This window comes from Camelus dromedarius, chromosome 1 (genome assembly GCF_036321535.1).
Source record: "Camelus dromedarius isolate mCamDro1 chromosome 1, mCamDro1.pat, whole genome shotgun sequence".
Taxonomy (NCBI): domain Eukaryota; kingdom Metazoa; phylum Chordata; class Mammalia; order Artiodactyla; family Camelidae; genus Camelus; species Camelus dromedarius.
The window spans coordinates 38,795,321-38,818,184 of NC_087436.1; the positions used below are offsets into that span (position 1 = coordinate 38,795,321).

The 22,864-nt window shown below is 36.7% G+C and overlaps 1 protein-coding gene across 4 annotated transcripts in view; it reads left to right on the forward strand.

The window, feature by feature from the left end:
* Window positions 1–22,864, forward strand: part of PDE5A (phosphodiesterase 5A) — a 123,644-nt gene that overhangs the window by 39,539 nt on the left and 61,241 nt on the right. For all 4 annotated transcript variants that reach the window (XM_064477434.1, XM_064477467.1, XM_010985531.3 and 1 more), the window contains exons 4-8: window positions 9,774–9,845; window positions 11,537–11,626; window positions 14,503–14,640; window positions 16,698–16,765; window positions 22,326–22,434. In XM_064477434.1, the coding sequence (XP_064333504.1) occupies window positions 9,774–9,845; window positions 11,537–11,626; window positions 14,503–14,640; window positions 16,698–16,765; window positions 22,326–22,434 (477 nt within the window). The remainder of the gene's footprint in view (window positions 1–9,773; window positions 9,846–11,536; window positions 11,627–14,502; window positions 14,641–16,697; window positions 16,766–22,325; window positions 22,435–22,864) is intronic.

A 22,864-nucleotide genomic window follows, 5' to 3' on the forward strand; every position in this document is an offset into this window, starting at 1 on the left:
GCTGTAGAAACATGGACCTGTTGTAAGTGCAGACAGCACTGGAACACGTTCCATCCTGGTTTTAATAGAGTCCAAATCCAACAGCAGTGTCCAGGGTAAGCCTGTGCTTTGCAGGCCAGCACCTGGCAGAATGCAGTACACCACCCTGAAAATAAATCTTAGTTATTAAATAGATCCAAGGCTCTGAAGTCATTTTTGGCAATGTCAGTGTAAAGGTGGGCACAAACAGTGATAGGATTATTCTAATACAAAGTATAGTGTGTACAATAGATATTGAGTACACAAATTTTTAATTGTTATTTTGGACTTTTCCCCAATTAGGCAGAGAGAGTTTGAAAGAGTTTCAACTGTAGCAAAAACGACTTGGTCTTGAGTACTGGCTTAAGATGAGTGGTTCCTTGAGCAACTTTCTTTACCTCTGTGTGCCTTCGGTGATTTGCCTGTGATGTTTCAACATGAAGTACAAACACACAGGGGACTTGACTGTTGTAATGAGACAAGGAATGTGACAGTGCCCCCCCCAGAGCTCATCACCTAGTGGAGGTTTAGGAAACGTTTGTCTCCTCCCTTTGGAATGTTGCAAGGCCAGACAAAGGGAGGAATGGAAAGTTAAATAACAGCAGTAAACGCTGAGCATAGCCTGCCATGGGAAAGACAGCAGGCCCTCTTCTGCTATGTAACCTTTGTGTCTCTGCAGTTTTTAAAGGGCATGGAAGGAGACTGCTCACAATGTTATGTGCTGCTCTGTCTCAGGCCTGAATCTCCATAACCCAAGGGACAGAAAGGTCTAAGAAGAAGGCAGCAGGTCCCTATGGTCTAGGTTTAAGGTCACCTCATTGCTTAAAATCTGGTATGGCAGAGAGCTTGGTATTTAGCAGGGAAGATTTTTTTCTTTTCTTCTCTTTTTTTTTTTTTTTTCGTGTGTGTGTGTGCAAAGGGATAAGATTAAATGCTAGGATTAAGAATTATGCCCAGCATCCCCTTGTGTGGAAGAAATCCAGTCTCAGGTTGGCACCAGCCCCACTGGATGTTCCCAGGACAGGACAGCTACTGACCCCCAGAAGCGGACTTGTCCTGGCCTGAGCCAGGGAACATCCGTCCTGCCTGTGAGCACAAGGCAGACGGTCAGGACCTTAGTCTGCTTCCCTGTTACTAGGACAGCTGCAAACTCAGCATGTGAACCACCACTTTCAGATATCATCAGCTTTTATGAATTTACTTTTCAGCCAATTAAATATTACTTTTTGAAAACCAGGTTAAAGTTTACATTCAGTGAAATACACAGATCTTCATGTACAACTTGATGAGTTTACAAATTATGCATCAGTGTAACTCACACCCTAATCAAGATAGAAAACACTTTCATCGCCTCTGTCAGTGCCCACAACCTGTGGGCAACACGGTTCTGGTTTCTGTCACCATAGGTTAATACTGCTTTTTCTTGAATAAACTGCTTAATTTTGAAACTGCATTGTTATCTATTTTCCCCTGAAACATAAGGCTTCTCATGTTACGTAAGTAGTTCTTGAGTATGAAAACATGTCGTAAGATTTATAATCAAAGTCCAAGAAAACAGAACTTTTCACAGCCACTCTGGATTTGTCTTTGTTTCTTAAAGTTATAGTTTTGAAACAGTTCCATTCCCTTTCATGAAAGCACACTTTAACAAGACAAGCAGATGGGGTCTGAAGACAGTGCAGGATGTACTGGACAACCGCCGGTCTTCATGATTCCTCTAGTTTAAAACAAGAGTGCTTAAGAACCTGTATTTTATGGTGGTGCCGGTTTCGCTTTCCCCTGAAGGGGAGTAGTAGGGGAAAACGGAGCCTTTGGGATCAGAGCTGGAGAGCATCTGCGTCTGCACATTCTCAGACTACCTATTTAGCTTTTCTGAACATCAGCTGCCCTTGTGATAAAATGGGAATGATAATGTCTACCTGAAAGGGTTGTGGCAAAAGTTAGATCGACTAACAGATAAAGTGCCTATCACGTTTCAGGCCCTCCCTTTTTTTAAATGGCAAGCTTTTTAGCATTATGAGTTCTTCTTCTCTTTTTTTGGTATAGGAATGGATTTATTAACTATATTAGAGATACTGGCCATTGATTATATATTTCTGGTGCCAGTTATCTTCGGGGCACTGCTATTTATATCTTGCAACATCCTAGAAGCTTCTTCTCTTCACCTTGGCTGCCACTTTGCAGCCACCCAGGCTGTAAGACTAACCTAAAAGCATCACTTCTCCTGTATTCATACTTATCTTGCCTCCCACTTCTGAAAGATCCATAAACATACCCTTGAGAGAAATAGGTGTGGCAAAATGCTTGTCTGTACAAATGGATGAAATTTAGGATCACAACCAAGTCAAGTCAGTCTTACCAGTCATTTAAAGAAGTACCAAAACTAGATGCTCAAATTCATTATTGACAATAAAAAGGTCAAAATTGGCAAAGATACGCAGAAGCAACACAGAAGAGGAATACCAGCATAGCCAATAATAACTAAAAAGCTGTTCATTCTCTCTTGTAATCAGGAAAATGCAAGTTAAGGCAACTGTGAGATACATGTTTATACCTAACAGATTGACAAAGATTAAAAAGCTGGTTAGGATGTGAGGTTTACAAGAGCTTTTATACATTGCTGATAAAGGTGTAAATTCCTGTAGTCCTTTGAAGATTTCATCACATAAGCTCTTACACATGTGCACAAGGAGACCTATACAGAGATGTTCATTGTAGATTGTTTGTAATAGCAAAAAAATTACAGATCACCCAAACATTTGGGGATCAAACAAGTAAAATTTGGCATGAAATACAATGGGACTGGGAAGGGGAAAGTCCAATTTAATGTTATCTTAATTTAACTTTAAAAAAGAGGAAACATTGCCAAGTATTAACACTTAGTAGTTCTATGTCAATGGCTCTCAAAGCGTTTTTTGTCCCTAAATCAGCAGCATTTGGCATTACCTGAGAACTTTTAGTAAAACAGATTCTCAGGCTCCCACCCAGCTCTCTGAATCTGAAACTCTGGGGGTGGGATCCAGCCAGGTGTGTTTTATTTAGCAAGCCCCACTTTACCACTACTCTTCTTCGTGACAAGGACATGGATGTTTAGCATCTCATTCTCTGATTTTCTGTATTTTTAAAATTAAAACTCACAACCTCAAGCTTTTCTTTCCCACTCCCCCAAAGACCTTTTAGGCTGTAAGCTTCAACTCCATAACAAAAGGCTTATTAAGAGTATAAACTTCTTACTGCCACATGGAAGTTCTTGGATGTGGGCAGATCTCTTAATACCAAGCAAAGGGCGGAGAAAAAAATGTGCAGATAGTACTAACTATTATTCAAATGTGAATCATCCAGTAAGTACATCACCCTAAACAAATCTAATCCCTCCGATACTTTTCCCACAATCATCAACAACAAATATCAAGTATTGAGTATATTCAGAACAATGCAAAATACTGATGTTTCCATAAAGCATAAGCTATAAATCGTGTCCTTAGAAAAACAATCTTATTGCAGATTTAGGATGTGAGTAGAGAAAATGAGGGTAAAGATGAGTGTATCAGATGTATAGCACACACAACGGCCACACAGGATTTCAGAGGCGTTTGAAGGGAAGCTTTTTGGAGACTCAGCCTCAGTGGAAAAAGTGGAAGGCAATATTTCAGGGAGTGATGTGAACAGTGGTCATTGTAGCATTCTCATTCAAAGATGCATGTGAGTGATTTTAGTTCAAGCAGAGTGTTTGGAATCAGAGTCTTCAGTTTTTGTCCTATAGACCGATGGATGAACCATTGCTCATTGGAGTAATAAGATAATTTGTATGTGCAAAACAGTGTTCCCAGAAGATAAATTTGGCATTAGTGTCAAAGATGGACTGAAGTTGAGAAAACAACCGTGAGATGTCAGGGCTTTCAAAGAAAGTGAGGATTTAGATGGTGAAACACAAAATACAGTATTGGGTGAGAGTGAAGAAGGAATAGGAGCATGTGAGAGTAATTCTAATGGAATGTATTAATTTCTTATTGCTGCAAAAAAAAAAAAAAAACTAGCAGAAATTTAATGGCTTAAAACAACACATGTGTATTATCCTCAGTTTTGGAGGTCCAAGTCCAAAATAGTTCTCACTGGGCAAACACAGAGTGTCAGCAGGGCTGTGTTGCTATGTGGACTCTCTAGGGAAGAATCTATTGTCTTGCCTTTTCCTGCGTCCACGGGCTGCCCACATTGCTTGGCTTGTGGCCCCTTCCTCATCTTCAAAACCTGCAGCTGAATCTTAAAATCTCCGACTCTGACTCTCCTGCCTCCCATTTTCCATCAGAAGGATTCTTGTGATTACTTTGTTGAGCCTGTTCCTTTTCTCCCCAGATGATTCAGATTATCTCCCTATCTCCAGATTCTTAACTCTCACATCTGCAAAGTCCCCTGTCATTTAAGGCAGCACATTCACTGGCTCCAGGGATTAGGATGAGGACATCTTTGGAGGCCATTATTTTGCCTACTACATGGAATATGACCATAATTTGCTGATTGCTAGGATTTGGAAGAGAAGTGAAAAAGCCTTGTTTGGTCATGTCAACCGTCGCAGTTTCATTTTGTCTGTAAAACATGGGTGGGCAAGATGACGGGGATGGGATTCCCTTCCATGTGTTACATTCTGACTAGAATGTCAGCCCCATGAGGACAGGGATTTGTATCTATCTTACTCTCTACCTGTCATCTTCATCGTCTAGAACAGTGACTGGTACATAATAGGCACTCATTAATTATGTGTTGAATAAAATATTTGTTACTGAATGAATGATCAAGTCAAGGAAAGCTTGAAAGAGCACTGGAGAGAATTCTCCACTGGCTTCTGTCTATGTTAAATTCCCATCTTCTTGGTGAAGTAAAGCTTTGGGCTCAGGTTATATGTGGTCTGATTATGATAGAGACATTCTGCGGGTGGGAGAGACGGGTAACTAAGAATTGTTGAGCCTGTTCCTTTTCTCCTGTGCTTTTAGCCTCCATGCTGAGCATCCCCTGGAGCCCTGAGTGGGAAATGTATTGGGACTGATGTATGGCCTCGGTGAGGGTCTGGGGCAGCTGCTGATTAAAGAAGAAATTGCTCACTGTGGTGATGATCACTTGGCCCTGAAGCAACCAGCTGTCACATTCCTCACTGCTCACCCATTGAGAGTCAAATCTTGCCCTTTGCATTCCTGAAAGAACACTTGACCCTGTGAGGATACAGTATTCATTTATGCTGTGAAAAGTGCCAGTGCAATAGAAAAGAAGCTTCTTTGTGCTTAAAAAAAAAAATAGCATGAAGTTTAGGTGTTTGAGGATACTGCAGGTAGGCAGCAGGTAGGCAGAAGTGACTGGGCTTTCTGATACGGAAGCTGGCATTTTCAGGGGCTTTGTCTCTCAGAGGTCTGACATACACTTGCCATAAAAGCTGTCTTTGAAAACTGACATTTAAAAACCTATGGTGAGCAGTTCCTTGGCTTGAAGAAAGTGAATTAATTTGTTTAAAGGAGCAATAGATGGTAGAAGGGAAGGCTTTGTATCAACACAAGGAGGGCAGAGGGTGCTGGTTTTGCTTAGGATCCTTGAAATGCAGAGAATCAAGGTCTTTTTATCTTTTATTGTCTTATTTGACCTTGGACAAATGTTATACCTTTTCTCTGATTTTTAGCTGTTATTTTCATCAGTGCTTTTTAAAAAAATGTCTTCCACCTGGGGATGGAGGCCCATGTATGTATTAGATATATGTTCCTGGCCTAATAGTCTCTTGAAAGAACTTGTGTTTTTTTTTTAATCTATTAATTATATTTACTTATTCATCCCTTAAGCAAATTAACCTCTAATATCTAAATCTAGAAAATTATTAGTGAGAAATAATTGGTTACCAGAAAGGATGAAAAATTCATTGTTGGAAGTCCTCATTCCATAAAGCTGCCTAATGATTAATGTCTTGCTCTAATAGTTCAGGGGGAAAATTAAATATAGTGAAGAGCTGGTGTTCAAGGGGTACAACATAGGTTTTGAAGCCTGTGAACAAGATTCCTGGTTAGTCTGCCAGACTGAACAGATGCGGAAGACCACCCACCGTCCATTCTGCAAACAAGTAGGAGATAAAATTTCACCAAAAGCAATTTTAAAAATTACAGATGATCTCAAGAAAGGGAAAACCTCAGGTGTCAGAAGCAAAGAGGGGAACCCAGGGGAAGCAATGTGAGTGACCAAAGGCCAGATGGGCTGCAGAGATGTGAGATTCAGGTAACATCTGCAGGTAGAGGTGATGAGCCCCCTCTGCTGGTACAGTGGGGGCAGGGAGGTGAAACTAAGCTCCCAGGGGAAGCCTAGATCTGTTAAGGTTCCACTCATGGAATGAGGCCTATAAAGCTCCACCAGCAGCCAGAGGAAGCAGCAAGGAAGTGTGCTTCTGCCGGCAGCAGCGAGAGAAAGAAGAGACACCTGTGAACCCTAAGAGCCATGCCTGTGCCCCACACGGATATGGAGCTCAAGTTCATATCACCAGTGAGCGCCAGACAGGCAGCACATCGCTATGCCTGACACTTCATGATTAGGGGACATGAGGCTCCCAGGGGGAACAGTCCCTGCTGTGGATGAACTTATGCTCGAAACTCAGTATGTTTAAAGAGATGAAGGACAACAGACACTGATATTTTTCTTTTAATTGAAGTTTAGTTGATTTACAATGTTGTGTTTCTGGTGTACTGCATAGTGATTCAGTTATACATTTTTATATATTTTTCATATTCTTTTCCATTATAGGTTATTACAAGATATTGAATGTAGTTCCTTATGCTACACAATAGGACCTTGTTATTTATCTATTCTATGTATAACAGTTAGTGGCTGCAAATCTGGAACTCCCAGTTTATCCCTTCCCACCCCCTCCCCCCCGGTAACCATAAGTTTGTTTCCTGTGTCTGTGAATCTGTTTCTGTTTTGTAAATAAGTTAATTTGTGTCTTTTTCTTTTTAGATTCCACATGTAAGTGATACATGATATTTGTCTTTCTCTGTCTGACTTCGCTTAGTATGGCAATGTCTACATCCATCTATGTTGCTGCAAATGACATTATTTTCTTTTTAAGGCTGAATAGTATTCCATTGTATATATATCACATCTTCTTTATCAAGCACTAGTATTTAAAGAAAAAAAAAAGGAGGCAAAATAGGCAAGTTTGAGAAAAGAAATAGAGACTCTAGAAACGGAAACTAGTTATTGAACCACATGAACACTGTTGTGTTGGTTGAAAATCCTGAATAATGGCTTATATTTAGTATGGCTTCTGGGACATTATTCTTTTACACAGAGAAAACTTTTCAGCCCACAGTTAGAAAAATGCCTACCTATATATGCTCCCAAGTGTAAACGTGCAAACTGAAACAGAAGCTGAAATTGGGGTACAGGGTAATAAAGGGAGAGCTCTAGGAACACCCCCATGTGCACTGAAACAGCCTTGTTTGAAATGCTCTTCTACGTAAGTGAAGGCAGGATGCTGCAGACCTACTGAGAACAGACTATGTCTACTTTGCTTCTGCTTTTCTAGTACAGGCTGATGGTCATTGACTCTCCATAAAATTTCTACCCCCTTCCCTCCCAACTCCCCCCAGCACCCCAAATCCATGCAGAGACCACTGACTGGGTTAAGGATATCCGTAGACTGCAGCCTTGGACCACAGTCAGCTAAGTGTCCACAACCAGCTGTCCTCTGGTTCTCAAGGAACTATAAGACCTCAACTAAACAACATCTTATCACTTTTACCAGAAAATGCATTGTGCCGTTGATTTTTCTCTTTTCTTTTAAGACTTTGAAAAAAGCTATCATCTCACTGTCAGTGTATGGTGATATCATGATGGAGTAAAATGTTAATACAGTTTGATTATTAGCCATTTAACAAATAGCTAGCTTTGTGTCCCATTACAGTTCTGAGTGAGCAGGAACTCTACTTTCTTGCTTAGTCCATTGCCTCACACAGCTCCAGGTACACAGCATATCAATACATACTTTTTTATACTACATAATTATCTGAGAAGATTTGCCTAACAGTCTCTTTATCTGCCTTAAAGTCATCTTCCTTAAAACAAAGATTTAAAATTTAAGTCTTTTATCAAACCATTTATTAGAAATAAAAACTCAAATGTTATCCCTTCTGAGAAGCCTTCTCTTTTGTGTGTTAGGTCCCCCTTCTGTGCTCTTAGCATTTGTATCATGAAACTGATTATACTGTCCCACGTGCTGTAAGTGTATGTTTATGGTTTATGTATCACCCTTTCTTGATCCTGAGCTTCTTTTGGGTAGTCTTTCTCCCATTTTGTATCACTCCTTGGTACACAGTAGGCATCTCAGTGTTTGTTGAGTAAAAGGATGAACCCTTAAAATAACCAGGTTTTTCTGGTACCACCATGTATTAGACCCCAGGGACCCTCAAGAGGCTCCTTTCAGATATACTCAAGTGAACGTGCCTCGTTGGAGTCCAGACATTTTGGTCTTAGAAAAAAGCTTTTGTAAGCATTTAGTCGTTGAGATTGTAGCATCTAGAAATCTACCCAAGAGCTAAAAAGTGTACAAAAATAAGGACAAATTGAACTAAGGATAATAAATAAGTACAGGATAATTGGATAATTCTGCTTTTTAAAGTTGACATCCCTTTGTCATGGGATGAGGAGGAAACGTGTTAAGAACAGAAAACTACATCAGACAAGAATGTGTTTCCCCTTCTTTGCTCTGCTATCTGGGAGGGGAATTTTATATCCATTTCTTAAAGCTGAGGAACTAGAGTGAGCTGAGAAAAAAAAGGATGAACCATCCACACAAAACCAAGGGCTTTATATTTCTAAAGTATAACCATTTGGAGAATAATATGTTTTTCCACTGATACTAAATTGCAGAAGGAAGGAAAGAATAGAATTTATAAGCAGTAAAGAGGAAGCAAAAGTAGGGTTAAAGGTCTTTATAAGACTAAGGTAATAACTCAAAGTTGGAGCTAAATGGTAAGTAAAATACACTTTTAAGGAGAAAGATGAGAAGGTTCTTAAAAGTCTTGCTAAATGTTTTGTGGAAACTTAAGACATACTTCCAAAGTTTAGCTCAGTCTTCTTAAGATTCAGTTTGTCTTTCAAACACTTTCTGATTTGAAATAAGGCTCAGTCTGTTAACTCCTGTTTTGATTTTTCTTTCCCCAAAAATAAGTCTGTTGAAGGTTAGATAATTTTCAAGGGCAGAAATTTCAAAAGAAGTTGGACAACATCCCTACATTAGGAATTATTTTTAACCTAATTGGTCCTCCTGCATTTTAAATTCTGTGATTGGCCATTGGTCTTGTTTCATTTTTTGTAAAAGAGCATTTAGCCCATTTGGAATATTATATTTAAAACTAATATAAAATGTTCATTTTATCATATATTTTATTTGAAATGTGATATAAATTTAGTGTTTATTTTCTATTCAAAAACCATGAAATATATTCACATAAAAAGTGATTGCCAGTAGTTTCTTCCACAGTTCAGCGTGAAATCCCAGAATCCCAAATACCCAAAGTTTGAGACCCAAGAAGTTAGAAACATTTGAACTCTTAATAGGAAAGAAGAATGTACAAAATGATACGGAACTGGTTAAAATGCTGAGTGGTTTGTTTGATTTTGTAGCTTATTGTTATTTTAAAGCTCATGTAGAAATTCTTCTGTAAATACACTTTGGTGAACTTATTCCAGTAATTTCAGTCAACAAAATTACCAATTTTCTGTTCTACCAGGTTGTTGGTGTAGCCCAGGCCATCAACAAGAAATCGGGAAATGGTGGGACATTCACTGAAAAAGATGAAAAGGTACCAAAACTTGCGTCTGGTGTGATCTCAATTTAAGAAGGTCTTTTCTCTTTAGAGTGCATAGATCTCAAAGTTAGCTATTGCTATATCTATCTATCTATCTATATATAACAAAGTTAGCTATTCAAGTTAGCTATTGCTGAAATTGCTGATCACAAAAACATTACGGTTTACAACGATCTGAAATGTACAAAAGTGTCTTTTTCCTCTGGCAAGTCAGTGCTGACGTGACTTTGGGGTACCCTCAGTCTTCAGTCAACAGAACCCCCTCAACTCCCTCCTCACTGCACCACTAAGCCTCCCCCAGGGCTGTGTGCATGTTGGGGCTGTCCAGAGGGTGACATGGTGTTTTAACTCTCTCATTTACCTTTCATTACTGCAATAAAGAAATTCAACATTAAGTAAAAAACCCCTAAAGTACTGCTCCAAGTTCAGCACTCCAGGTCAACTAAAAGTTGGAATTGCCTCCTGGTGAAACAAATTTCAGAATGTTTTATAAGCTTTGCACACAGACGGTGGGGCGCCAAGGTGTGAGTTCAGCCTGGATGATGTGAATTTAGCTGCAGAAAGAGCGGCAGTCAGCATTATTTTATTACTCTTTCTATCCAACTCTGAAGGAGTGCATTCCTTGCACCACATCGACATGCTTTCCATTTAAAGACAGAAGCCCTTAAACCTGCTTGTAACTTCATTCTGTCAGTAGGTTTTATTATTTCTCGTCTTGAATATGTAATTATATGTATATCATGGAGTCCACTGAATTCTTCCTATTCAAGCCCATTGCTATTTATGTCTGCCCTGAAAATTAGTAGGAGCTTTTGGAAGACATTCCAACGAGACAGAGTTATTTCTGTCTCTGTGCTGTAGGCTGTATTGGCACTGGTGTTGGTCCCCATGTCTTAACTGCTTCAAAACATAGCAAGTACCTTTTAAAATCAGTGTAATAGACATCTAGTCTCCTATTCTGTTAATGACAGCTGAGAATATTTGGTGGGGAACATGGTTTTAGATTGGCTGCTTATTCTGTTATTCGTTTATAGTCCATTAATGTAAACCCTGCTTGAAAGATTTGCATTCTTAGGCTGTATCATCTGATGGCAAAATAAATTCATGATTGTGAATAAAATATGCCATGTAAAGATTTATGTTGATCAATAATTAGTATAATTGTGAGTACATCACCTTAGTATGGTATAATGAGGGTGATAGATCTATATTTAAAAAGACATATTTTAAACCAATATTTGCAGCTTTGGATGGGACTGTTATTGCCAGTATCCTCCTAACAAGTATGTGAGCTTTCAGTTTGCCCCAGTAATAAGTTACGAGCTATTTTTATAGTCTTAGCTTAAATCTAGTCTTAATATAATTCAGAGACTACACCGAATTTTGCATAGAGTGAATTTCAACTTCAAATGATATAAAGAGATCCCTCTTTCTCCTTGTTAACTTATAATGTATGACGTTAGGAGACTGTGTGTTAACACTTGTTATCTAGTAGTTGTGCCGTGTAGCTAACACTTGCTTTGCATCAGTTCCTAATTTTTTGCAGAATAAACATCTGCACTGTTTGGTTTTCTAATATTTATTTAAACTGTAAATATTTTTGGATGTTGTTTGTGTTTCAGGCAATATAACAAGACAGTTTTATAGACAGTTCTTACTTGGCTGTGGTCTTACCTGTTTTCTAGGACTTTGCTGCTTATTTGGCATTTTGTGGTATTGTTCTTCATAATGCTCAACTCTACGAGACTTCACTGCTGGAGAACAAGAGAAATCAGGCAAGTCCGATTACTAAAGAGAGAGTAGAGAAATTCTTTTTTTTTTTTTAATGGTTAAATTATTATCCAAGTAATATATGTGTTTCATTAAAAATCCAAATGGTTCAGATTCAGTTTTTAAATAGTTTAGCTGTTTCTTCTAACAGTTATTTTTTGGATTTCCTAATTCCCATGCACTGTTGCTTTATCACTATTAGACAGTATTCATTAACTTAGCAGATGAGGATTTATTTTACTTATACCATCCTTTACTTGCCATTACCCTTATCCTATCAATATTGCTATGTCACTGTTTTAAGTTACTGGATGGGTTGCATTTGTAGCATTAAATTCAGGGTTTTACTTCTTACTCTGACAATTAGAGACATCATCCTCATATGGATGATGGATATGGATGAATCTCTAGATTCCAAGCTTTGTAAGATGAGGATCTTGCTTTTGCATCCCTTATGTCTCCTTCCCAACTACAACTCCTTACCTCTACTTTTTCCATCTGGACTTTGTCTTTTATTTTGCCCACATTGATAACATATATACAAACAATCCTCAACTTACAACGAACGGCTCAACTTAGAATTTTTTTCTACTTTATGGTTATGGAAAAGCTATACACATTCAGTGGAAACCATTCTTCGAATTTTGAATATTGATCTTTTCCTGGTAAGAGGCTTTCTCGCGATGCTGGACGGTAGCAGTAGTGCAGCTCCAGTTAGCCATGCGATCATGAGGGTGAACATACGATACACTTAACAACCGTTCTGTACCCACACAGCCATTCTATTTTTCGCTTTCAGTACAGTATTCAGTAAATTACATGAGATATTATTTGTTATAAAATAGGCTTTGTGTTAGATGATTTTGCCCACCTGTAGGCTAGTGTAAGTGTTCTGAGCATGTTTAAGGTAGGCTAGGCTAAGCCATGATGTTCAGTAGGTTAGGTGCATGAAATGGATTTTTGACTTTCAGTATTTTCAACTTAACGATGGATTTATCAGGATGTAACCCCATTGTAAATGGAAGAACTGTATTCTACAGCCACAATTAACTTTTCTTAAGCTTTGTCTAGGTTAGTTCTAAAATTACAGTTTAAAATAAAGTGTTTATAAATACCATGCCTATGTAAATGTTGTTCATATTACTTTTGTTATAGAACTTAGTTTTTCTTGATGTTTCTGAAATTTTATCTTTTTTCTTTGAACTCTTTGCTCTAGTGTAGCCTCATGTTGGTCCCAACCCCCCAAACTCTCCATTATTTAGGCATTCTGTTGAGTTTTTCTTTTTCATGGAGCTCTCCAAGTTGAAGTTCTCTCTCTTCTTTCAAGTGAAACAGTTTCTCCCCGTGCCTGCTGCACAGGGGTCATCATAGAACTTTCCTTTACTGCTTTCTTAGAGAGACTCCACTGGTTATCCCCTGGATCCCAACACTCCTTCTTTCTCAGTTACTCCATTGTTCTGTTATAGCACATTCTCAGTTAACTACTCGAGACCGGTATTGGTGAGGTAAGCTATCTGAAAAGCCTTGCATATGTGAAAATATCTATTGTAACATCCTGCCAATTTTTCTGGGTATAAAATACTAAATTGAAAATTTAGTTCCTAAGGATTTAAAGGTGGTACTTTGTCTTCTACTCGCCTCCATATTGTTCTGATTCTTGGCACTTCTTTTTTTTTTTTTTTGTCACTAAGCTTTTTGGATTTTTTTCAGAATTAAAGACAATTTTTTTTAGCTCTTATAACTGAATTTCACAATATGATTCTTTTTTTCATTCATCATGATGTTACCTGGTCATTCCTTTCAGTCTGGAGACTTAAGCCATTCAGTTTTATGTAATCTTTTTCTATATTTCTTTGATAATTCATCTCCCACACCCCTCTAATTTCTTTTTAGAACTTGTGTTAATATGACCGGGGACCTTCTATTGCCTTCAGCTGCAGTATCTTCCTAACTTCTCGCTGCTCCATTCCTGCCACCCATAATCCAGTCTTCATTGTTACAAACACACCTGTGGTCTTGTCACTTGTTTCCTGCCCTCCATCACAGTCCAGACCACTTCAGAAGACGTATAGGGCTTTTGAGGTTCTTTCTCTGCTTAACTCTGCAACCTCATCTCCCCAGTTCTCCTCTTTACACTCTATATCCTCATAAAACTTGATTGAAACTTGCAGTTGACTGCTTTCTCTCAATCCAGTTCTTTTTGACTGAGATATTTTCCTTCTCCACTTCACCTGAATGATTTGAACTGAGCTAGGATAGTATCACCTCCAGTAAATTTTCTATACCCTTTCTCCCCTGTCATTGCACAAATATTTTGTGAGATTAGATGAAATTCTATGGAATTAAAGGAATGAGAAATTACCAGGAAAAACACAAAAGGAACTCTTAAAACTTTGTTTATTTTGGACAATGTTTATTGTGCTCTGTGAAAATATTGGCAGTGTTGATAAATATTGATCTCAGAAGTTTGGATCAACAAAAACAGTAGTGTGTTTTCTGTATTCGATCCTGCTCAAAATGCTCTATAAATGTTAACTTATTTCGTCCTCACAACAGCCTCATGATTTGGGAGCTATTATTATCTGCATTTTTAAGAAACTTGCTTTAAATCACAAAGCTGGCAGGAGGGGAAGCTAGAATTAAAAACTGTTGGCTCTGGCTTCAGAGTCGGTGATCATAACCACTATACTAATTATACTAACCATCAACAGGGAAGCTTTGTTGGTAAGCAGAGACTTAGATATTTAACACTTGAAAGAAAGCTTGGTTGTAACTTGTTAGATTATATAGAAACAACTTATAAAACAACATATAAATCATCGTATTGCTTTAATAATTGCAAGCAATTGCTAAATAATAAGTTCTTATTTTTTTTGTCTAGGTGCTGCTTGACCTTGCTAGCTTAATTTTTGAAGAACAGCAATCATTAGAAGTAATTCTAAAGAAAATAGCTGCCACTATTATCTCTTTCATGCAGGTGCAGAAATGCACCATTTTCATAGTGGATGAAGATTGCTCCGTGAGTACAGAGTATGACTTTTTTATTTTTAGAAAGGCAGACATTTATATTCCTTAAAGCACTGTTTTTAAACCTCACATTGACCTCAGAACTCTTTCCCAAACCCAGCTGAATATGGTTGTTTATGTAAAGTCAACCAGAGTATGATCTGTTCTGGTGGAAAAGGGGTAGAGGTGAGGTTGGAGGATGCCTTCAGTGCACCCTTTCACCTTGGAGCCCTCCACTAAGTAGCTACCATGGGAATGTCAGTGTGCTGCCTTTGTCAACGGCTGCCCTGCCTTGATGAAGAAGTACATTGTCATTATGGTGTGCAGACCTTTTATGGTTAGAAATAGTGGTGCCCTCTTGCTATGAACAGGTAGGACCCCCCCCCCCCCCATTCTGAATAGGTTGGGTATAGAAATTTCTTTTTACAAGAGATCGTATAGAAAACAAAAGGCATGGCCCAATGGAGGCAGTGTTACTAAAGATGGCTGTAAGTCCTAAGTTCATTACCCACAGAGGAAAGCCACTAAACTGTTCTAATTGGTAGAGTTCAAGCCATTGATTTGTAATGTAAAGAAATAAGATGTGTGAGGAAAGATGGAGTGTTCTCACAGAGTGCTGGTTACTTCTGGACAGCCAACTGATTTTGCTGTTAGAATCAGGACTCTTAGCCTAAAGCGGTTTTCCTTTATGTAGTTTCTTTTCCTTCTCAACCAATGAACCACTGTTTTGGGGATATTTCTTTTTGATGTAGTTGTTTTTTTTTTCCTTTAGACCTTGAGAATAGGCTCTTCATTGGTGGGTTAGGAAAGAGAATGGGGTTTTCAATTATGTAGGCTAGTTACAATCCATACATGATATCTGAATTGATGATTTGGGGGGAAGTAGAATAATAAAAGATATTTAATACTTATATTTTAAAATTTTTAAATTGTTTTAAATAGTGAGCCTCTATGATTCAACATTATCTGAATCATTCTCTGTTTGTGTGTAATTCTCATTAATAAGAAATCAAATGAGAATTCACTGTGCTATATATAAGATAATTGGTATTCTCAAAGATATTATTTCATATTTTCAATCAGTTATAAACTCCTTTCCCAAAGAGATAATTAGAAGATCACAGCCATCCTTTTAAAGTTCAGGTCAGAATTCGTTAATGCAGTATGTCAATTTATCATTTTTGCTCTGTGACCTGCTCTTCAGCATTGAATTTTTGAAAGTTATACACAAGGGTACTCCTATTTTTAGACAGTTTAAATATCACTTTAATTAACATTCAGCTCATGCTGAATGACCAGTTAACACCTATCAAGGCAGCAACTGACTGGTGTCAGTGGTGCTTTGAGGTATAGCTCAGCAATATGCCCTTTAATATATTTTGCTTACTTTTTAACAAATTAATTTGTGGAGTGTAACAGTTAAGTGACTTGGTGTTCATTTATATTATAATTACTTTTTATTAAAAATATTTCAACAACATGAGCAAAAATCCAAATGTGAGCAAGAAAAAAAAATGTACGTCCTTCAACCCCCTAATTAAACTAATGTCATTGTTTTATTTCTGTGTTTCCTTCCAGTTTATTTAGTTGTAAATACAGCATGGGTGCAACTATGTATTCTGCTTTTTAATCTAACTTCAAAAGTACTTCTCAATGTTACTAAAATCTTCATAATTTCAGGGTTTCATAAAGTATTCCTGAATTATATGTCTTTAAAAAAAACAGCAATCAATGTATGCATGAAAGCTAAAACTTGAGGATTTTGAATAAATATAGAGAAAATTTGAAGCTAATATATTCATTAACAGTTGGTAGCAAAGCAAAAACAAATAGTATTCAAATAAGCATTTTTGCAAGTTAGTATGAGAAACAGCAGGAGCATGGTTCTTAGTAACGGGAAGTAGACGTGAGGATGTCCTAAAGCACTCGGTTTGTTTGAGAAAAAGTTAAAAAAATGTCACGAACAGTGGTGTCTTCAGTCAGTCGCACAGATTTGTCTGTCTGTATCTGGATAGTTTTCACTACCTTCTCAAACTTATTTTTCAGTCTGTGTTGTTGGTCTGTTTTCAGGATTCTTTTTCTAGTGTGTTTCACATGGAACGTGAGGAATTAGAAAAATCGTCAGATACTTTACCAAGGTAAGAAGATTTACTGTTAATCTGTCTTTATCACAAGTATATAATAATGGCTAAACAGTTACTTCCTGGCCTTTTTCATTTAAGACATGGAAGGGTCAGCTGCTTTTTTCCTCCCACAAATAATTCCATTTGTGAAAGTACTTTACTATTTGATGTTACAGTTCCAGGGTTTTTTCCACTGCAGTTGACCTGTAGGAGAATGCTTTCTTACAGTGAATGGTGTCATGATTAGTATAGGCCTGAGTACAGCGTGTTTTGTGAACTGGCTCATTTAAGGCCCACAAGTACTATATTTCAGTTACATTTGTGCATATTACATACTGGAACCTCACTGGAAATTTGATAGGCTTCAAACACATTTTTTCTGTGAGTCTGTTCTGATCTGGAATCAGCCATGGGGATTTAACTAACACTGGAAGGGAGCCTGTGATCTCAGTCACACCAGTACATGTACCTATGGCTGGAGTCAGATCAGTTCTCTATTGTAGTTCATTTCTTTTTCATGTTTTCTGTAATTTTGAAAATTGTGTTCATTTTTTGTTGTTAATTGGTACTCAGAAACAGTAGCAAGTATTAATATATTGAAGCTATAGATGTTACTGCCCCAATTTTATGTGTGCTTTCTGAAGAATTTTGGAAAGGATTTAGAGTAAATGTTCTTTCTCATATTTCCCTTTGCACCCTTAGCAAAATACTGGTGTTGTTTGCTGAAGTGATAGGATAATCTAAGGAATATAAGTCTGCCAGGGTAAAGCATCAGGAATTCTTGGATGTAATGCTATTTTATTATACTATTCATTATTCATTTCTTTCAAATTATTTCACCCCCAAAATAATTTGTGTCAATTAATTTTACCCTCAATTATTGATGTTTCATCTAAAAGCCTCATATGCTCATAGAAACAGAACCTTAACTTTACTATTTGATATTAAAGTTCTAGGTTTTTTACACTACCCTTGACCTATCAGAAAATTATTTCATGTACTGAATGGTGTCACAGTACTGTCCTCAGTAACCAAGCTCCTTAGTGGTGGTGCTTTAAAATTAACCTCTGTGCAAATCTAAACTATAGAACATTCTGTAAGATAACTGGCCAGGTCTCTTCAAAAAGTCAATGTCATTGAATAAGATGGAGGGTGGAACTGTTTTTGGACATAATAGCCAAATGCAGTATATGAACCTTGATTAGATCTTGGTTGAAACAAATAGCTATCAAAGACATTTCTGAGGACAACTGGAAATTTGAATATGAACTGGATATAGATGTTGGTGGGGAATTATTGTTACCTTTTCTTTGGAATTAGGAAGATAACCATGATTAGTAGAAGACTGTTCTTATTTCTAGGAGATGCATGCTGGTGTATTTAAGGATGAAGTGTTAGGATGTCTGCACCTTAGTTTAAAATGTTTCAGCCAAAAATAAATAAATATCTAAATTTAATATATTTAAACAAATAAATGTATTCACACATATATATGTAGATATAGCTAATGTGGCAAATATTAAAAATTGTTGAATCTAGCAGTAGGATATTCATTTTACTTTCAGCTTTCTTGTGTATTTCAAAACGTTCACTATAAAAAATTGGAAGAAAATGTTTGTAGTAAAAAGTTGGAAACAAAGTAAAATGAAATCATCTCTGCAGATCATATAAAGCAGAACTGAGTTTGCAGCTGCAAGAATAAAATACTTCAACAAAATTATAAGTGAGTAATTACTGACAGATTGCAAAAGAAGATGAGCAGAGGACAAAGGAAATCTTTAGAGAATGATCACTGGCAAGGGTGAAAGAGGGGTCAGAGAAATAGCAGGAAAGTTGTATAAATTCACTGTCACATAAACTGATACATGACTGGCCAAGTTTGAGAAAAGAAAGAAGCAGCCAAAAGTGTTAAGTGTTGCAGAGAAGAGTAAGGACTGGGAATAGATAGTGTTCATCTAGTGATATTTATACAAGCAGTTCATGAATAGAAACCTTGCAATTCCAAAAAAAAAAAAAAAAAAAAAAAAGAAGAAGAAGGAGGAGAAGGAGAAGAAGAAAATAGTTCAGTGCACAGCGTGGTTTTGCTCTGACCCTCTTAATTAAGACCGACCCATGGATCAGTGTGAGGTCTGCAGAAACTGTCTTCTGTCCTCTGTACCTTTTCCTTTCTTCTTCTTCTCTTATCTCTTGTAGCATTTCTTGTCCCCTTACATGTTCCCCATCAAGACTCAGAAACTGTTGACTATAGTGACTTGAAGTTGTTAGCTTGTTAAGTGACTGTATTTAAATCATGACTCATTATTTCAAGACTGTTATTTAACAATATGATACATGAAAGGCCTTTTCTTCTATTAAAAGACTTTTAGGAATTAGCAAAAGAGTGAATGTAACTTGGGAGCAGGTGGGGATTTTATTTGACTCAGAAGGTACTCCTTGGTTGCTGACTTGACTGCCTACTTGGGTGTAGGATGTGTAGTCAAGGTGGATAAACCGTGGTATCTCTACCCAGAGATTCTTCTGCTACCCTGGAGTTTCTGGCTCACATAGTTACAACAGAATAGCCAACCTTTGTTTCCTTTTTAGCATTGCTGGTCGTGAACTGAAGTTTATATTGCATTTCCATGCCTCTGTGTATGCATTTTCTGGCATATTTGATGTTGTTTTAGTTTGTATTGAATCCTTTTTGAATATGTCCTGTTATCTCTCTTAAGTGCTGGTATTGGGCTATGCTGCCTATGGCAGTTTTGAAGACTTTTTCTTAGGAGGAGCATTAATATATATAGCTAATATATATTAGTTTGATTTTATGATGCCATAACATTTTTGTTGCTTTTTATAAAGAACATGTTAGAAAGCTTCTAAACATGTAAATATTTGATTACTTTACTTTTCGGCTTGCATAAATAATGAATTGCTGTATTTATTAAAAAATACATATATACATGTATATTTATGAATTTACATGTATCCACACTATAGGAGGAAAATCAGTATGATAATGTATATTAAATGTACAAAATGATGAATTATTACATTTACCTTTGAATATTTGTATAGCAGTATATGCTTGTGTAGCTATATTTTATGTATTTGCATTTTGATTTTCGTTAAAATTCTGACAATTCCTCTAATTTTTCTAAGTGACAGCTGCGCAAACCTAGTCACTTGGTATAATAGTGACCTCTACTGGTGAATATTTTTTTAAGTGTGGTCTTAACTATATGTAAGTCTAAGCTATATATTTGATTTGTTTCTGATGAATATCATGTTCCCTCACTGTAGGTAAAATAGAAGATCTCTTCCTACTTTTAAAAATCATTCCAAGACAGTCTTAGTATAAAGATATTTTTCATAAAGGATAAATAGGTCAGTGTGGTTACCTTAAATGAAACTAATTTACATGGATCATTTTAACTGATTTATAAACCAATTTTACAGCAATGAAAATTATTCAGCATTAATGCCTTACATCATCTAATAGTTAGCCTTTATTCTAATGATGCAATAAAAGACCTCTTAGTAATGTAAATATGTTTTTATTTTAATAAAAATTAGATATCAAGCTTAATTTTGTGAAAACGGTGAATTAAAATGGTGCTTAGTAACTTCAGCATTTTGAAAAACTACTAACTGACATTGACACTTGACCAGCAGATTCTTCATTACATTTCTAAAATTATTTATTAATAGAATTTAGGCCTCTCCAGTTCTCATTAAATACTTTGTCAATCCCAACAGTCTCCATGAGATGAAATGCTAGGCAATTTGATGATGTTAGCAGTAAGCAAATCATTTTCTGTAGGCAGTTATGTATCAGTTGAAAATCATGGCTATTTGGTGTTTTTCTAGCCAACCCACTAATTATCTATTATAAATTAATTTGTTGAAGACAGTTTTGAAATGTTAAGTATAAAACTAAACAAACATTAGGGTGAACATTACATATAATTATGAGAATCATATCATCAGTGGTATAAAGCACAGAAAGCTGTCAAGTTTTGGGTCGCCTGAGAATTTTAGAAGGGAAACTCATTTCCACATGGTGGGAGGTTTTAGGGTTTATATGCTTTGACTCAAAGAGCCACCCAATTAGAAGGAAGAAATGAGTTTGATGTCGTACAGTTTATTAATTAGCTCTTAATTTTAAGAAAGATATTTTAGTGCTGTAACTCCATGTTAGTTAACTTCATGTTAATTTTTAATGCACATTTTATCATAAAAGGACAAATACATAGAATTAATTCTTTAAGCTTACTTTCTTGGAATATATATACTTGCTAATACTTGTTAACTATAATTATATTGGAAAATGTAGTTAAATACAGTAACACCTATTTTTAAAAATAGCCAAAAGGTTTTTAGCACTTTAAAAAATGGTGGATATGGTGTATAAGAGTGTAGACCCTGAAATCAGTAGATGTTCAATCTGAAGTCATCTATTCCTGTATTACTATTGTCATTTCCCTTTCATTCTTTTTCACTTACATGTAATATTGGACATACAGTCAGTACCTAATTTGACTGAATTACACTTAACCAAGAGTGTACAGCAAAGAAAGGAAAGACTGAAATATCCTGGCCAGGAATGAGGCTGAAGACTTCAGGAATCTTTGTGGAGTCGCTAGTGCTAAAGAACACCATTTGAATCCACTGTCCTAGAATCGGTTTGGGCAGAAGGACAGAAACTTTGAGAGCTCAGAACAAATGGACATTTCTCCTAAGGCACATGTTTTATTTTGAAATGGCTCACACCATTAGGCTTTCCTATTTCTTCAGTTAGTGGTATTACACAGTTCACATAGGCACATCTTTCCGGCAGGAGTAAATTTCCATAACCTGACCCTGTTTGCCAGATTCACCCCTATCACCAGGGAACATGTGACATTTCCTTATGAAAAGAGATGTTCTGTTTTCCCAACTCCAGCACTGGCACTGTACTTATGAACCCTCTGACATCAGGGTAATCTTTTATGTTCAACTCCTTAAGCGAGAAACTGGAAAAAAACTGGGAAAATATTGAAAGTTCAAGTAATTTTTTATTTTAAAAAGTGTCATAAAAGATTTCGAAGCAGAAAAAAGAAGAGAGAGGAGGTTAATAAAATTCTTCTAGGCCTGCTTGGTTTTCTTCTTGGTCTGAAATGTGTCAAAGATTGTTTTATTGAGATGGATAGATTAACTAAATAACTAAGGAAGTAAACTAGGCACTAAACATTAGTCATTCTATAATCTGATGAGAAAATAAGATGTAGGGGAAAAATTCATATGATTTTACATTAAGTGGCACAAATTACAACATGCCCGTTAACAGTGGTAATGATTCCTTAGGACATTTTAAAACTCGTTTCAGGTAACTGGAAAAATTATGGGTCTTTATTTTCTCCAAAACATTTCAATTATAGTAACTACCAAAATTGTAAATCATCAAGTATGTTTTAAGCGGCATTTTCCAATGAAGATATACACTTTACTCTATAATTTAAGACTGGTATGTTTCTCTTATAATCATTTATTTAATTCTACTTTGCATGCGTTTTTTCACTGCACAGCCAAGAACTCATCTCTGTTATTTCCACAGAGAACGTGATGCAAATAGAATCAATTACATGTATGCTCAGTATGTCAAAAATACTATGGAACCACTTAATATCCCAGATGTCAGTAAGGACAAAAGATTTCCCTGGACTGTAAGTAACCCAACTTTAGACGTGGAGCTTGAAAGCTGTTTCCCTATCAGATCTGCACTTACACCTGTGACTCTTCACCGAAGGACAGGCCCCAGAATTGGCTCTCTGGGAGTGATCTCTGCTTTCCCTGATTCAAGGAAGAATAAAACATCTCCTAACATCTGTTGAGAGGTGGTCAGCTGTAGTTGAGTATTTTTCTCTGTACTTTTATCAGTTTTTTTTTTTAACATGTGTGAATGAATTATCATAAGCTAATTTTGAGGTACCTTAACTATTACCCACTTAATGTCAATGACAAACTTTAGATAGTATTGCTAGAGTTCTTGAATTTATTCTCAAAAATTAAGTTCCATTTGGCTTAATGTACGTAATCGGTGATGCACCACAGTGAACAGCTCTGTGGAAAAATGAGTATCTGTTTTCCTCATCA